The sequence below is a fragment of the Gymnoscopelus microlampas genome (assembly GCF_963454915.1).
Source record: "Gymnoscopelus microlampas genome assembly, chromosome: 7".
NCBI classification, from domain to species: domain Eukaryota; kingdom Metazoa; phylum Chordata; class Actinopteri; order Myctophiformes; family Myctophidae; genus Gymnoscopelus; species Gymnoscopelus microlampas.
Window position 1 is genome coordinate 40,221,321 of NC_139944.1, and position 18,857 is coordinate 40,240,177.

General features: G+C 41.4%; 1 protein-coding gene across 1 annotated transcript; it reads right to left on the minus strand.

Annotated features, from left to right (window-relative positions):
* Window positions 1–102: 102 nt before the first annotated feature.
* LOC311048840 (metabotropic glutamate receptor 6-like) lies at window positions 103–17,467 on the minus strand. The gene is made up of 11 exons (XM_084062152.1): window positions 17,288–17,467; window positions 10,895–11,111; window positions 10,640–10,775; window positions 10,011–10,165; window positions 6,986–7,117; window positions 6,280–6,480; window positions 4,682–4,821; window positions 3,541–4,164; window positions 2,990–3,301; window positions 465–694; window positions 103–335 (listed from the first exon to the last, which is right to left on the minus strand). Exons 1-11 carry the CDS (start codon window positions 17,375–17,377, stop codon window positions 332–334), a joined length of 2,241 nt encoding a protein of 746 aa, XP_083918278.1. The 5' UTR covers window positions 17,378–17,467; the 3' UTR covers window positions 103–331.
* Window positions 17,468–18,857: the final 1,390 nt, after the last annotated feature.

Here is an 18,857-nt window from a genome sequence, read left to right on the forward strand (position 1 = left end):
ATTTGAGATATTTAATGACTTGACATTATCTAACAACAGTCAAATATGTCTCTTCTAGTCCCCTCAGGAGAACTTGGCATCCTTCAGGTTCCCTGTGCGACGGAGAAGTTGTCAGTTTACAAATTGCCCAACTCTTGTCTGTTATGGACACATAATGAGTTCAGTTGACAGGCAGATGGGCAGTACAGTCTGTGTTCCATTCCATATTTGACAGCCCAGCTGGGATGAGAGTTGATCTTGTGAGCATTCTCCCTGTGCTTACAAAGAATGATCCTCCCAGAAGAATCACAATTCTCTGAACTTAAGTGGTTTCATGATCCATGTTTCTTGTTTATCTGCAATTGTGGAGAAGAAAAACAGTCAGTGCCTTAAAAGTCTGTGTTTACTTACACTTTTTTCGACCATTGGATAAAAACAACAACGAAACAACAATGAAAATAAACAGAAACCGTGATCTTACTCACTGTGATCTGTCCGGCATTATTGAACTCGGTTTGGACTCTCCATTCGGTTTGTCATTGGCCGTTACGGACACAGTGGCTGCTGTGGCTGGCGCAGGCTTGCCTCCACGTTTCTGGACATTCTGCTCTGGGTGTAATATAATGGTATATACCTTGGGAATGTAGAGCATTCCAAGAGAAACCGTGGCACTCAGACTCATGGACACGGTCAGCGTCATGGTTTGAATGAACATCTGCAACAAAGAACAGGATGGCGGTGTTCTCAGTTACCTGTGTGTCAGTGGATATTGATTTATTGATATGTCTTCTTCCCCAAGCCTACATTGGAAATCAAGGGTCTTGATTAATATCCGTCATTGTACAAGTACATTACATCTGTGCAGTGGCGCCGGCGAAAAAATGTAAAAAATAAATAAATATCAGTCCCCCGCACCTCTGTGCCGAATTGTACCGAATTAACCGAAATAAAGTAACAAAAAGAAATAATAATAATAACAAACCCACCCGAAAAAAAACGTCCCCCGATGTGTCCCCCCATGTCATTTTCCATTCCAGCGCCCCTGCATCTGTGGTATTCGTCTATTTCTTCATGCTTTCATTATGCACAGGTTAAAGAAAATCCTCACAGGTACTCAGAATGCATTTTTTACATGTTCATTTGAAAGCACAGAAGGTAGTGTTTGTTGCCTAGAGTGAATGATTTATGACTTGGTATGTGCACTCAGGAGTGGGGTCTATTTTTGGACTTTGACAATCTCCACCATTCACTGCTCTTCCTGTACTTTAAGCCCTGCAATAATAATAATAATAATAATGATAATAATCATGAATGACTTATCCACTGACTTATCTGATGAATTATAAACTTATTAGCTAAGCAAACGTGTGTATTACATGAATAAATAAAGGCACAAGCCTCATGAATAAGTCAAGACATGCTTGCCATGAATAAGCTATTGAATGTACACAAGCATAGATCCTCTGCACCAGAGTCAATGAGTAGCCTACCCATCTCACCAACTACTCATCTACATATTTTTCTTCATCATGTTTGTCAGTGTTTCTACGGGACATCCTGATTAACCTCTCCATTTATAAAAGGAGATACAGTGATGCATGTGCAAATGGTCCATATTCATGTCTGGCCCCATGCTAGTGATGATGTAGTCTAGATATTTGGTTCTCAAACATTTTCATATCAAGGACATTGTTTTTTATTCAAAACATTTTACTTCAGGCATTTTTGAATAGCTGAAGTTGAAATTGAGTTAAAGTGGTTAAACTGACTTTGATGCTATGTAAACAAATTTTGCCTCGGACCCCCTGGAGCCCCCCTCAAGAACCCCTGGGGGTCCCCTGACCCCACTTTGAGAATAATCGCTCCTCGCCCCCAAGAGAACTAACCCTAACCATGATACTGACCATGAAACTGACATGATACTGCCCATGATACTGCCCATGATACTGACTTGATACTGACATGATACTGACATGATACTGACCATGAAACTGACATGATACTGACCATGATACTGCCCATGATACTGACTTGATACTGACATGATACTGACCTGATACTGACATGATACTGCCCATGATACTGCCCATGATACTGACCATGATACTGACTTGATACTGACATGATACTGACCATGATACTGTCATGATCAGGGCAGGAATTTCAGGGAGGCCACGAAGGCCATGGTCGTCGTTGCTTAACAAGTTATCAGCAAATAATCACGCAGTGAACACAAAGTTGAAATTACGTTTTACTTTCTACTATTGTTGGGAAATTCAAGGGAGTTGAATTATTAAGCATTCCACTTAAAACAGCCCTGAGAAAATTTTAGCATTCACTTCTCCCTTCAATGGCACAAGAGATGATCATGTGAACCCTTTTCATTTTTCTTTTTTTCACACAAAAAAAAACATTTTCAGTTCCGCCTGGTAGCATGTTCCAAAACCTTCACTGGTTTCATTAGACCCATAGAAGTTACTGTTACTATATTTAAGTCTTTTCTAAGTTGTGTTTGATTTAACAGAATGAGGACTCTGAGAGGCCTTGCTCATCTGACCTTAATTCTCTTCATTTCCATTAGGAGGGAAGTGAAAAGAAGTTAAAGCACTTCAGGGTTTGATCATTTCAGCATGACTGATTCTTAATACAGCTCTCTATTAGTCCTAACACACATCTATTTTTCAACTCCTTCCCATTGTCCTAGTGCTTTGTGACTGCCCAGAGAGCCTGTAAGCCAATTTGCCCTCTGTCAGAGGGGACAACAGATATCAGATGTACTAGTGTGTACCGGCTGAACATAAAGGCAACATACATTACTCTAGATCCAAGATTCATCATCAGCTCTATGAACTCTCGTCTCTCTTATGTGTCACATTGTTAGCTTGAAAATCATTTATGTTTTCATTTGCATTACATAATCATCATGTGGCAGTTACGTTATTCAAGAGAATACACATTTAATTTATAGCTTGAAAATCTGTTAATGAAAAAAAAAAAAAAACGTTCTCACCTTCTCTGTAGACTGGGCTGTGCCGAAGAAAATGGGAACAAATGCCAACCAGATGATGCAAGTAGTGTACATGGCAAAACCAATGGGTTTGGCCTCATTGAAGTTCTCCGGCACTCCCCTGCTCTTGATGGCAAACGTTGTGCATGTGATCATCAGTATCAGAGCGTAACTCAGACACGCGATGAGGGACAGGTCTGACATGTCACATTTGAGGACGCCGCGGGCGAACTCTGGGTTGGGCGGTTTCTGCTCCTCATAGTCTATGATGGCATGGGGGGGCATCACGCCGAACCAGATGAACACGCCAAGAAGCTGCAGCGCAGGAAGAAACACAGAGTTACTTTAATTGTAATTGTACTAACCAGTAATCAACACACACACACACACATTTTAATTCGTTATTTGAATCCACAAATTACAATTAATTTACAGGGAAACAAATATAACGGGGTTGATACAAATACACGCACACACACACACACACACACACACACACACACACACACACACACACACACACACACACACACACACACACACACAGTATGTACCTGGACTGAAATTAGTATGAAGGTGATGATCAACTGAGACGTGGGGCTGATGAACTTGGGGGGTGTGACAGCCTTCTTGCCCTGTTCGAAAATGCGATAAATGCGATTGGTCTTGGTGAGCATGGCGGAGTAGCTGATGGCCATGCCCAGCCCCAGCAGCAGCCTGCGCATGGCACACACGCCGATGCTGGGCTCTGCGATCATGAGGAAGGTGATGAAGTAGATGAGGAAGAGGCCCGTCAGCAGCACGTAGCTGAGCTCCCGGCCGGAGGCGCGCACGATGGGCGTGTCGTTGAAGCGGATGAAGGTGATGATGACTCCAGAGGTGGCCAGGATGCCCAGGATGGCGAGGAAGAGGGGGATGATGGCCCAGGGAGAGCTCCACTCCAGCTTGACGATGGGCGTCAGCCGGCAGCCTGTGCGGTTCGTGAAGGGTCTCATGTCAAAGGGGCAGGTGTCACAATTGAACTCGTCCAGCTGGTACTGGTAGCCGTCACACAGCTCGCAGTGCCAGCAGCAGGGCACGCCCTTCACCATCTTCTTCCTCTCTCCCGGATCACAGGGGAAGCTACACACCGAGTCAGGGACCCTATGTTCACCACCTGACCACTGCATGTCCTCAGGCTGGATGGACAAAGGTAACACGCACGCACGCACGCACGCACACACACACACACACACACACACACACACACACACACACACACACACACACACACACACACACACACACACACACACACACACACACACACACACACACACACACACACACACACACACACACACACACACACACACACACACACACACACACACACAGATGAATATGAGCTCACTCACTAGAGACTCTTCAAAGCTACAATATGAAAATTAAACATGGTTAGGATATATTGATATATCAGGTGGCCCGGGCCATTAGCTTAGTGGTATTCATAAGGTTAATGGTTCGCCCACCCCAGCCCGCCCAGTACAATATATAATATACCCCCCGAGCTGGGTGAAGCTGAAACAAAATTTGCCCAGTGGGATTAATAAAGGTCTACCTTACCACTACACAGCTTACCTTAAATACAAAGGCTGAAAAAAGGCCATTTAAAGTGCAAGTTATGCATCAAATAAACAAAGGAAAGATAATTACATTTAGTCGTAGGTGGTTTGTCCACTGGCCAATGACTTTGTAGCCAGGGTTGCTCACATTAGACAATTGGTACTGGAAGATGTCATATCGACCGGGAGCATCTCCATTCTCGTTGAACATCACACCAGTTCCAGCACTGCCTGTTTGATGAAGACAGGGATTTAACGACAAGAACTCAATCAAATATTTGTACAATATAGTTAAAAGGAATAAACGTATTGTACTCTAATTCATACTTTATCACACAAAGGTGTTGCATTGCCAAATGTCAGTTATTTTTGGTGAGGGACACCATTAAGCCAGAAGTTTGTGTCCTACTCCCCATCCTATGGAGAAAACACCCACACACCATCAAACCCATCCTGTATTTACTTCACAGTCTTACACAACCATGTCAAAGCTGAGTGCAAGATGTTTTCCCGTGAAGGCGTACAGTCTTTTCAGTGCTCTCTGGTCTGTTGCCCTAACGTGATTGAATGTTCCTCCCAGCTCCCTTCAGGCATTCAATTACAAAAGCTTCCCATACAAGCCAAGGTCAGCCAGCAAAAAGGGAGATGTGAATAGGAATACTTTCATAGAAATCCTAACAGAGACTTGAAAAAAAAGAAGGGCAAGGACGAAAAGAGGAGCACTGTGTATGGTAGAGAGCAGAGACGAAGCCCTAGGGAGAACACATCGGTACATTAGCAGCAGAGAAAGTGCCGTCATAAAAACTGACCTCTCTTCCACCGTTTACTCTTTAAACACAGAAATGTGATGGAGAACGGCAGTGCAAAACCAATGGGGTTTCGATAAATCTATATCGTAAACTTCAACTGTCAACTGCAGCTACAGTACTGTTATTTTCAGCTAGTCTGATTGCTGCATTATACTGTATACTGTACTGTACGGTACATTCTATATAGTATAGTATAGTGTATAGTTCTCAAAGTGGGGTCCCCTAGGGGTCCTTAAGGGGTTTCCAGGGGGTCCCCAGAAAAATGTGTTAATATAGCATCAAAATCTTTTTTTGGTTTTCTTTTTTTTTTATGTTTATTTTTGGGCTTTTTATGCCTTTATTGATAGTATAGTAGTAGGTTGACAGGAAATGGGGAGAGAGAGATGGGGAGTGACAGCAAAGGCTGTCGGGATCGGGACTCGAACCCGCAACGTGCTGTCAGGCTACATTGAGCCTAGGTGCCCGGACCGCTAAGCCAGCGGTCCGGCTCAGAGATTTTTAAATCTCTGTGTTGTTATTCATGTCCTCACGGTTTTGCCTGATTCACTGCCTTTTTGCTATTATTTTAACGTTGTTTTATGTGTTCGCTTTATTGTACTTTTTCTGTAATTGTATTCTTGCTCTGTAAAGTGCTTTTAGCTGCATTTCATGTCATGAAAGGTGCTATACAAATTATTATTATTATTTTCAAGAAATCTTGAAGAAAATGTGAAAGTAAAAGTACAAGATAAATCTTGCATGGGGTCCCAGGAATAAATTATTTTCAGATGGGGGTCTGTAGCCAAATACATATTAATGTAGGGGTCCTTGACATGAAGTTGTTTGAGAACCACTGGCATAATGGAACCAGGAGCGTTGTTACTCCACCTTGTCAGCTCACCATTGAAATTGACAGAGTGAATGTAGTGGAGTAAATTCTTTCCTTCCACAGGATCCATCTTGTCACAGACACCCATGTAGCCAGGACACAGGTCTATGTGCATGCTGTGCAAAGCATGGGCCATGGCATACACTGCATCGATTACAAACTGCACTTTCCCCTCTTGTTCGTACTGGGATTCTTGACTGATTCGTTCCTCACCTGAAGGACAAATGGATTGATTGGTAAATATGAAAGATTAAAAACTATGAACATTGTACATTATCCCATTAAGACCGGTGACGTATCTGTGTATTTTTTTATTTTATTTCTTTGGCTATTAAAAAATAGCAGATCTACAAGCTCATAGCGTGGCACTGAGTGCCACGCTATGAGCTGGTAGATCTGCTATTTTTGGAAAACAAAACGTGAAAATGTGTGCAAATCTTTGAATAAATAGTTTTTAAAGCGAACATTTGTCAAATATTTTGTTCCAGGGACCTCCAGAAGTAAAGATTTTAGTTATAAATGTTGTTTAAAAATTATGTATTCAAAGATTTGCACAAATGTTCAAGATTTTTCAAAAATAGCCAAAGTATAAAACAATATAGCTCAAATCTAAAATGACACAGATGCGTTCCCGGATTGAATGGGCTATATACTGAAGGATAATGTCTAGTGTATTTAGTTGATTTTTCTGAGGTACAGGTTAATAACCAGCACTGACCTGTACATTTTCTTCTACCAGGGTCATCAGGCCGAGTTAATTTACACTTGAAGTCGTCCTCCCAGAACTCCCCAAACCAGATATTTCTTCTGTTGTTTTCCAGAGACCTTGTAGTGAAATACTGGTCGAAGCCTGAATCAATGCATTGAACAAAACATGTCACAAAGGCAAGGCGAGGCAGGTTTATCTGTATAGCACATTTCATACACAAAGGCAGTGCTTTACATAAGGCATAAAAAGGCATCTCTTTATGAATGTGAAGAGAAAAAAAGAATAGAAGTAAGTAACAAAATAGAAATAAAAGAGGCACAAAGAATAATGGTCAAAGCACATTTATAGCTGTAGATTTTCTACTCTACAACTTTTTTTGTGAATAAAACATTATTTTGACCAATCAGTATGGTAGAGTATGTTAATACAATATATCTAACAACTGCGGTGGTTGTAGTTAGTACATGCTCTTCTATTGAGAAATTTAGATCCTGTGGTCCACCACCACTACTGGTTGATAAGTGGTGGCGTTTTGCTTAATACATTTTTGCATCCCATGATCACAAATGATCTATTTCTAATTCAGCTACCCTATAGTAACCCTTTTAGAGGATAATAATGTAGCATCCCTCGTGTGCATTGGATGAGAGAGGGACTTTCCAGCATGCCTCAGGTAGCGCATAAATGTTTAGTGTTTTATGTTATTGTCTTATTATTTGCTATGGGGAATGCATTGGGAGATATATATGTTGTTTGTGATTGACTTTGCCATTGGCTTGACTTTAGCTAATCATTTATGTTGTGTATTCATTTGGGGAAAATACGTAAGTGAAGGGTTAATTGCAGGGAGCATCCCCGCACCGCCATGATCAATAACTGAGTTGGTTTGGTGTTTGTGTGTGTGATGCGAGGGTGCGGACTAGCCAACACCAACTTGGGAGTCCTGGATCGCCCGCCCTCCATTCCCCCTATCCAGCATCAGGGTCCAGAGCTCTGCAGTGTGGCTGGCTCCGCTGTCACCCCTCCAGACTGTCCAGTCTGTGACCCGCGGGAGGCCTACGTAGAGGTCCACATTTCTGATGCGGTCCTCCCATGTGACATCAGGTGCCATTCGTAGCATTCTGCTGTACTGTGAGCATACTGTGAGCATCCCAGTACAGCAGTACTAATTCTAACCATCTCTTGAGCTTATCTCCCTTCTCAGATTTCCATACTCTCCTCATCCCATACAAGGCATTCCAGGCAAGTGCCCTCCCGACCTTCAGGTCCTGTCCAGGCACCAAGATTTTTCAAGTCCTCAACTACCTCAAGTTGGCAGTAGCAATGGTTCTGTCCTCCGCGTTGAATGCCATTCCTTTTGTTTTCTTGGTATTGAGCTTGAGGCCGATCTTAGATCTCTTCCTTTCTCTGCTGTGTTCGAGACTATAGGCAATGTCATCTGCATAGTCGAGGTCAGTAATTGTGACGGGAACCAGTGTCTCCTCCCTGCCATTGATTGCAAGTCTCAGGGAATGGTCTATTGATTGCAAGTCTCAGGGAATGGTCTATCGCCACAATACACAGGAAGGGGACCACCCTGTAGGAATGCCGTGAATACCTTAAAGTCTTAAGTCTCCATCATGGGTCAGAACCTTGGCTCGAGTCTGACCATAGCTTGCCACTATCATCTACCATCTTCCCGGGAACACCATAGGCCTGAAGAATGTTTGAATATCCCAAACAAAAGCTTTTTTAAAGTCTATGAAGGTGATCACCGCTGACAGGTTCCGCTCCCCGATGCCAGAGATAATGGTGAATGGTCTATCAGGTACTCCCCGGAGTCTTGGCAGACTGCCGGAGATGTCATCGATGAGCTTCCAGCTCTGGCCATGGCTGGGATGCATTCCGCCACGCCGACCTCGTGCTCGTGCCTCATATACCTCATGCCAGCTGTGTAGTGTTGATCTTGTTATTTCTGTCCATCTTGTGCACATGCCTGTGCTTCTGTAGACCAGTGGTTCTCAACCTTTTCAGGCCGTGACCCCCCAAAATAATCATAATTTGAACTGGGGACCCTCCATTTTGTTTGACTCTGTTCCACAGATAAATATTGTGAAAATAGCAGATCTACAAGCTCACAACTCCTCGCGTTGCGAGGCGTTGTGAGCTGGTAGATCGGCTATTTAAAAAAATTGTGCCTTATATTATTTGACAATTTGGCCAATGTCTAATAATATAGTTTGTTGATTACTTTTGATGCAGTAATGGTATTTTTCTTAATTTTTTTAAGGTATTAAAAAGGTTTTAAAAGTCCTTAAATTGTCACTTCACTATCATCTGGGGACCCCCACAAAATCATGTGGGGACCCCCCCCCCGGGGGTCCCGACCCACAGGTTGAGAACCACTGCTGTAGACCACCATGTTTCCCCCTTGCCAGCACAGAAGAGGACCAGGTGGAGGCAGAGTGCCCTATCACACCATACGTCCCTCCTCTGGGGACCTCAGAGCCTCAGAGCGCTGGGAAGAGAAGGAGGCGTCTGCCTCTGCACCTTTGTGCTGTGGTTAAGGAGGGTTACTGGGACAGTAAAACCCATTAGGTGGAGGCTGTGGCACCCCCTGCCCCTGGGGTGCATAGGATGAGAGAGGAACTTCCAAGCATGCCTTGGGGCACACACACAGGTATGATGTTGTATTGCTCTGTTATTGTATTCTTATTTGCTATAGTATGGGGAACGCATTGGGGGGATTCTCGTGTTTTTCGTGTTTGCGATGTGGTGTCGTTGGTTTATATTATTTCATTGTTTGTGATGTGTTGAGTTGGAATGGTTTGTTGTTGTCGTTCTTTTCGTGTGTATGACTGCCACAAAATAAAAGTGTATTCCTGTGACGGAAAGCATGCTTGATCATTACAACAATGATCAGAAATTATGCTACAAATGTAATAAAGGGTAATTATATGAGTACCAGAAATACACCCCAAAATAAATAATTTGTGTTGCCTCCTAAATATGAATTAGATTTTATATTGTCCTACAAACATATAGTTAGTCTTACCATCGATGGAGGCTCTTTTAGGTAGAATTGTGACGGCACCCTCTGCCACGTCTTCCTGGTCTAGAATGGGAGAACTTTTGGCCCCCCAGCTGTCAGAGCCCACAAATAGGAAGTGGCCTGTTAGGTTGGCCTTCTTCGCTGCCTCCAACACCCGTCTGGAAGAAGACAGGATACGGCTTATACAGTAAACAAGGTCCTGTTTGTTCTTCAGCATAACAATAACAGCTGAATGTACAAATGAGAAATCCAGGTGGTTCAGTACTTAATTAAGTTGAGGAAATAATGCTTAATTTACACTCCGCCGTACGATGACGATTCTGTTCTGGAAATAGCAGATCTACGACACCATCATAAGACAAAGTATTATGTAATTTAGGCTTCTGGAAATGCTATATTCACTGGCTGTATATCATAGAAGCTTACAATAAAACAAATTTTGTATATTGTAAAAGAGGCACATTTCAATATATGTGACCTGCTCTGCTAAAAGCATATTTATACGTTTTTAACTCCCACTTAATTATTTAGATATATTACAGCATATCGTCTGTCTTTGCTTTTTAAGATTTTTTTAAAAATCTGGGTGATGTCTGTTCTCTGGCACTAAAGTGAAACAGAGTGTGACTCACTTGATGTCATCCTCGTTGGCAAATATTATAACCCCACGAGCATTGGAAGTCTCCATCAGTCTCTTAATGATCTTATCAAATTCTCCAAATTTGGGCTCTCTGGGAATCTTTATGGACTGTGCTATACACAGCCCTCCTGTGGAGCACACATAGGAAACCAGTCATCACTCAAATTCTTACATCTGCATCATAACTGAGGGAATGTCATATTCACAAATATTCAGAAGTAAACTTGTTTCATAGTGAGAGACCTACCTGCTTCTCTGGATATCTGCTGGAAGGCATCAACACCACTCTCTCCATAGTTACCCTCAGAAGCTATGGTGGAAACATAGTTCCAGTCCATGGCCTTGACGATGTCATACATGGCTTGGGCCTGGTAGGAGTCAGGAGGCACTACCCTGGTGAAGAACTCGTAGCGGCTTTTGTCACTCAGCTCTGGAGCCGTGGAAGCATAGCTGATTTGGGGGATCTACAGAGGCAGACAGAGGTGGGTCACTGGTGACAAGAGGCTCAAGTCAAGTGGAAAATCTGTCAATGGGTGATTATGAGGTCAATAATGGAATACAACATAAGAGAACATCAACAACAAGGACATGCATTGAAGCATGTGGGTGGGTTTTGGCTGCCAGTGTACCAGACAGTGTTGATTTCGTCGACAAAAACTATGACGAAAAATATTCGTTCACTACCTTTTTTCACTGACGAAAACGAAATAAAAGATGATGACTGAAACTAAGACTGAATATATTGTCAATTTTGTAAAATAAACAAATAAAAACTAGATTAAAATGTCAGGGAGGGACTAGTGGAGAAGATATCCAGTAGAACTAAGACAAGTTTTTTTTATTTTATGTTTGGTTGCGCTAGGGTGTTGCGCTCTGAAAATAGCAGATCTACAAGCTCACAATGTGTCACTTGTAGATCGGCTATTTTCAGCATGCAACCAAGTGTAAACTCAGGCATTACGACGCCATCAAGGCCCGCCAAAATACATTTTAGTTGACAAAATCAACTGTAGATTTAGTCTACTAAAACTAGACAAATACTAAAACTTTTCAGATATCTAAAAATTGAATTTTATTCAAAAGACTGTGACTGAAAATAAATCAAAATTTGCTGTCAAAATCAACACTGGTAGCAGAGTAGGGGAGATTGGTCTTTGGATGAGTGGGAGCTGGAAGATGGATTTGAATCCAGGTGGTTACATTAAACATGCAGCACCAGGCTTCATTTATTCATTGCATTGTCTAGACAAAGAAACAAGTGTGTGAACATAATGTTCCCACATAATACCTTTTAATACCTTTCCAGAGTTGCCAGACGTTAATATATTTAAAAAAAACTGCACTATCATGAGGGAATGCTCATCTCTTGCATGACGACCACTGTTCTGTATAATCCACACAGGATTGGGGCAACTTTGCAGCGTGATCTCACCCGAGCTGGTTTGTACTGAGGATACAGCTAACATCATAGTGAAATCAGATGGTACAGGCCACTGCCGTAAAAGCATTTGTTTTAAAAAAATGGATGAGAAGATTAATTTAGTGGTGCGTTACTTCCTTAATGACACAGTTTATGTCGACAGGCTCAACCCTGACCCTGTTAATGCCAGGACTCGTGGCTTAACGGTGGGTCCTCTGGTGAGACGAGGAGAGAAAGGTAGACACAAGGGGTTGTGGGAGAAGGGGAGAAGGAGAGAGGAGCGAGAGAACCATTTCGCAGATTATCTGGAAGGATTATAGGGTTTTTAGTCAAATTACGTTAAGCACAGTGGGAGAGAAAGAGAGATCAGGAGACTAGAGAAAGGTTAGCATTTCTCAGCTGTAAGCCATACAATATATTTAATTCTGATGGCCACGTGCAGCTTAATTTTGCCTCTCTGCGTTAACCCTGTCCTGTCGATCTGAAATATCCAGGCCGGCCTACACATTATGGACCATATGATGTTCTAGTAGCGAGGAAAGTCCATGTCAGATGGCCCTCCCTCATTGTGAAACCCACATACATTTAAAGTGTAATGACGTCATCAACAGTATGCCAAGCGGCGTCATCACACCATTCAAATGTATGCAGACCAAATTGTGACAAGACAACTCGTCCTCCCAAAATTAATCCTACAGAAAGCAGCTTTTCTCATTTATCTTCAGAAATCAACGAGCCAAAATTATATCGGCGACACAAGCCTCCTTTGCCTATACAATCTTACCAATTAAGAATGAATTAATAATTTAAGCCCTATTTAAATCTACAAGCTCACACTGCATTGCACTGTGAGTTTGTAGATCTGCTATTTTCACTATTTCATATAGTTTTTTTATAATGGACATTTCTTTATTAAAAAGAAAAATGTCTTTTTATAAAAAAAAGAATATTCTTTAATTATTTTGAATAATGTTTTATTTTGGAAAAAAAATATTGAAAATCTTTTGAAATAATTATAAAAAATCACACCCAGTGTGAAGTGGGCGGTGTGGTCACAGTGGTCATCACAGTGATGGATGGATTCACTTAAAAAAATACATAAAAGTGTTTTCTTTAAGTGCATAGTCCTATTTAAAGTAATACATGTGTCATGTGTTTCTAGCCAATCACAGTCCTGAATAGAGTCATGGTGGCCAATCACGGTGCAGGGTTGGGGGGGTACACTGGTGGCCAATCACAGCGCAGGGTTGGGGGGGTGCAATTTGGATCGATGTCCAAACCTCACATATAGAATTGGTCCGGGAAACACTGCCCTATACTGTCAAATATGGTGGGAAGCAAACAAAATTGCAACACAAGAGTAAGCATTATGTCATGCAGTTTTCTTTTTTAATTCTTCAGTTATTTCCTTATATCAAACAATGCCAAACAAAGGGCATAAACTTCTTTTTTTTTTAAATAAGAAATAAAAAATAAAAACACTTTCAGGGGAGTGTTGATGGTTCACTTTTAAGAGAGGGAGTTTGAATCCATGGGTTTGGCATTGCAAGTGGCACTAAATAGTTTTTAATATTTGTTTATTTCCAGTTACTTTTTTCTAATTTCAGTAACTTTTGAATTGACAGTAAACTCATCACCACATAGTTAAAGCTGCACTTACTATGTAACTTTCCTCTTCTACCCCGGATTTGAACCCGGTTCTGACATTTGCGCTGACATTTTTACCATTGCGCCTGCCTGCTTGTTCAGGGGATAAATTGAATCTTTACCATCAGGTCAAAATTTGTGTAAAAATACAACCACCCGACCAGAATTGTATAAGTTATTTTGTATTAACATACTCTACCATACATATTGGACAAAATAACATTTTATTCATTAAAATAAAAGTTGCATAGTGCCGCTTTAATCCGTCATGCCAGAATCATATAGTTAAAGACCCCAGTGTTTTGGGGTTCCAATCCATTAAATATGGACTAAAGAAAGATGAATGAATATAGCAGCAGGGGCCATGCACAGTTTCCTGGCACAAGATGAACAAGCCATCATAAGCATGTGATTCTTGATGTGCTCTTTTTTTTACTGTATACAGTAATAAATAAATATCTGAGTATTGCATTGGGAGAGAATAAAATGTCTAATTCTTTATGAAAGCTTGTAGAAAATATAAACTGTGCCTATGCACGCTGTGCAGTTGAATACAATCGAAGTTGCACACTTTTCAAAAGATTATGTTTCCAAATTCTCCAAGTTATAATTCAATAATGTCCTATCAGTAGACTGATCATTTTGAAGGTGTGGCTGCAGTAAATTGAGCTTGTGCTCTCTAGTAGCAGTGATCCACCTTAAAGTCAACATTGCACTAAATTACAAACTGGTTCTTAGAGTAATTCAATCCAATCTTAAATTGTTAAAATCCATCTATCTCCACTGTATAGTCATTGTCATTGTATAAAACGTAAATATTTAAATCTCATAAATGAGTCAATTGGGAAAACATTATTAATTACATAAGCATTAATGAAATAAGCATTACAGTGGTGTGGATTCCCTTAAAGGGATATTTCACTTTCAGAAAAACTTTTGGTGATTTTATCATCTACTCAGGCCTTTGTGAGCCCCCCAGACAGTTTTTCAGTTGCTCGATTCAGTATTTATATATTTGATATACATTTGATCAGACACGCCCCCTTCCTATACAAACCCATTGTAACTTCAAACTCGTGTCTGATAAAATGAATATCTAATATCTAAATATTGAATCAAGCAACTTAAAAACTGTCTGGGGGGCTCACAAAAGCCTGAGTAGATGATACAATCACCAAAAGTTTTTTTGAAAGTGAAATATCACTTTAAGTGCATTATCTGACACAAATAAACTGTCGGAAATGCTCTTCACAAAGGTAAACACGCTGTGTAACAGTACATGGGTCAACATTTTGTGTTCAGCGAAGGCTGATTTAAAAAGCTACAGTTGAGTATGGTACTGTGTAGATATTGCTGTTTGCTCTATAATGACAAACAGCAGTGTGAATCGTGATATTTAGAATCGTGATATTTCAAATCTCCTGTCGCACCAAAAGTACGGTTGCTGCCAGTTTTATGGTAGTCATGTTTGTTGATATGAACTCTAAGTCAGTCATAACTAGTTCAAGTTGGAGTCAGATGCAGATGCTCTGCACACAGTCAATATGAGGCTGAGGAATCGCCATTCTAGAATCATCCATAGTCCGTAGTAGCACATATGGACCCAGGGACCCTACCATTTAGTATAAATCTGCTCCACACCAGCTAGCCTACAAGTTACTGATATCCTCTAACTGATGTCATTCCTCTGCTCTGATGCTCTATTTTCAGCCCAGGGCCCTGAGCTGCTGAGAGGGGCTTAATGGAGGATGGTAACTCTAATTCTGTAGTTAACATCTGCCCCATGTGCAAGCTGCCTCCTTCTCAACTAATAGCCACACCATAAAGAATATTGCAACAACTACAGCCCTGGAACGTAGGAAAGGGGGATGACCAGTCCAGTTCGACCCACTTTGGACCATTCATTTTTCCAACCAGAAACATTATGCACAACATTAGGCCATGTCGTTAATTCATTGAAAATATAACATCATGTGGGATTTACACAGATTCAGTGTCCTATCACTGAATGAGCCGCGCAAACAATTATCACAGGTCAATCATCTCTCCAACAGAACACTGAATACATGATGGATGTTGTTACGGACTGTGAATCCATTATCAACAGTATCAACATCCATCAACGTCACTGAAGTGTTGCTGTTAATAAACAAAGGATTTCAGTATATATTTTGTTTTATGCTAAATAATTGTAGAGGTACTTTACTTTCCTCTTATTTGTTTAAATAAACAGCATTGTCTAACGGTCTAACAAATACACCTATACAAAGATGTTTCTTGCAAAATGCAGAATATGCAGTTGCATAGGGCCCCTGAAGCCACAATGTCCATTATGTGTAAATCTAAAGGCAAGGTACATAAGGCATATTATGCATTTATTGTATGTGGTTGTCTACAGTGGAGGTTAGCAGGACTGTGGTGTGTCTTTCATTGTTCATACTTTTCTATATGAATCATTATCAACCACTTAGCCTACACTATACATGTCGTTGTATAATAGCCGATCTACAAGCTCATAACGTATTGCTACGCAATGCATTGTGAGCTAGTAGATTGCCTATTGTCGCCAAATGTTTGCCTATTTTCGCCGAATATTCTGGGCATACTGACATGCACAGAATAAGGATACTAGGATTCATATGGTTAAGAAAGGTGAATGGATAGGTGAGCAGGGCAGCTTGTAAGCAAAGTCATCATCAAACCACAAGGCTGTTTAATGTCTGGTGATTTATTGTCAATGTGACCAGAGATGATCAAGTTTGATCGCTGGTCACAATGACATTTAATTAACACTTTCAACCATACACAACACAACTCTGTTCTTACATTTTGTGGAACATGTAGCATTGTTAATGCATATGTGCACACAGATCTGGTACATGTTTTACCTGCCGTACCTGTAGGATAGCTTCATGTGAAATGTTCTATTTATAAAGCCTTAAAGCTGATGTTATGGGGGCATTTTTGTAAATAAAAACATTTGCTAGACTTGCAGTATGTACATAACACCTATAATGTTGTCCATGTGTTTGCTTGTGGATTTATTGTATTTGGTCTGTTTTGGGTTTCTCTGTTTTTGCACAACAAATTTCCACATGTTTGAACAAGACTGGTTCTATATTCTATTCCATTCTAAAGCTCCTAAATGTGACCAGGTGGTAAAAGTGCACAATGAATCAAATCTGCTAAATGCATTAACTAAATTCTTATTTGTTGACTCTGTATGAGTGGCTGTCCAGTATCCATTCAGTTGAGTGAGTAGTAGCTTTCCCAAGAAAATGTACTGAAGGTCCACATAATAGCTTGAAGTAGAATCATTGCTTTCATTTCTATTCTAGTGCTACTGCACAAATGTGCGATGAACACCTGTTACTGTTGAAACATACAAAACGAATGTCTACGACAAAAGCTCTGTGTGTGAGAGTGTGTGTGTGTGTGTGTGTGTGTGTGTGTGTGTGTGTGTGTGTGTGTGTGTGTGTGTGTGTGTGTGTGCGTGTGTGTGTGTGCGCGTGTGCACGTGCGTGAATGCGTGCGTGCGTGCGTGCGTGTGTGTGTGTGTAAAAAGTTTCTCACCGCAAACAGTCGGAGGACGTTGGCCACCATGATGGACACAGAGCTGCCAGACGCCCCAATTACCCCAACCACCCTCTCTGGCGGTCTCATGATGGGGGGCTCTCCATTGGAGCAGCGTACATCAGAGTTGTCCTTCTGGATGAGGGCCTGGACAAAGGTGAGAGACTGCTCCAGGGCATAGGTATCTCTAGAGCAGGTGTCCAGGATGCGGGCCCCCAGAGTAATATTGGGCAACAGGTCAGGGTCACTGTTGATCTGGTCCAGGGCATACAGCATGGCCTCCATACGGTGAACTCCCTTCTCCCTCTTGATCTCTCCACAGGGCACACCGGCCGGCCCCCGAGAGTGCACGGGGAACAGGCCGCCCACTATGATGTCTCCCTCGATCTTGATGGAGTGAGGCTGGGTGCCCTGACTGGCCGCTGAGCAGGTGCCCAGACCCAGGAGCAGCATCCACAGAAGCCAAAGCCACGTCTTCAAGTGAAACGGTGCACCATGCCGACAGCGCGGCATGGGCAACTGGGTCTGTATGGTTGTCATGGCAATATTCACCAGAGGTAACTGCGTTACGGCACCAGGCTTCCCCCTCATTTACCTTGGACCCCTAGGGACAATCACATAGTGGCAGAATATTATGTAAATACATGTTATTATAATCGTACATTAAATAATTGTTTACTTAAAGCCTCACTATGTAACTATTTTTTTTATGAATAAAATGTAATGTTGTCCAATCTGTATAGTAGCGTATGTTAATACAATATAACTTCTATTTAAGCCACATCAGCTCTTACCCTTTCCTCCAGCCCTGCCCAAGTTAAAACATTTTTAAAGATATTTAAAGACTCTCTCTTTATTGGATAGTGACACGCAGCAAAGGTCGTTGGGATCGGGATTCAAACCTGCGACACGCTGTCAGGCTGCGTTAGCAGCCTAGGTGCCCGGACCGCTATGCCAGCCGTCCGGGCCGGGGTGATTGTATTTTGTATCCCTTCTCTTCTATTGAGACATTTAGATCGTGTCAAAGGTCATGCCTCACCTAGACACAGGATCTGACATGAATCTTGACGGTGAATCTGATGATCAAGATTCAATTTATCCCCCGAGCAAGCAGCTCAATATTAGCTCAATGGTAAAAGAAATTCTGCACTTAAGCAGGAAACCGGGTTCAAATCCAGGGTTGAAGAGGAAAGTCACATAGTGCTGCTTTAATAATTTAGCTAATTTAGTTTAATTAATATGATTAATTATTAATTATACATGAATCAATAAATGATGTGATGACAGAGTGCATAAAATCACCAGTGCACTCTTTAATATGATTTCTTATTAAAGATTGTTTCTATATTGGGGAACAAAGTTTGTAAAACATTTTATACCCTTTAGAAGTTATTAGACAGAAGTGCATTCATTTTGGAGCACCAGAAAGCACCAGCAAATGTAACATGAAATAAACATAAAAAATGATATAAAAATAAATATTAGATAGAGCTGTCCAGCTGAGGCTAAAGGGAATATTTCACACAGCATGCAGGATGACAGAGAATAAATATTTCAAAACAGACATCAA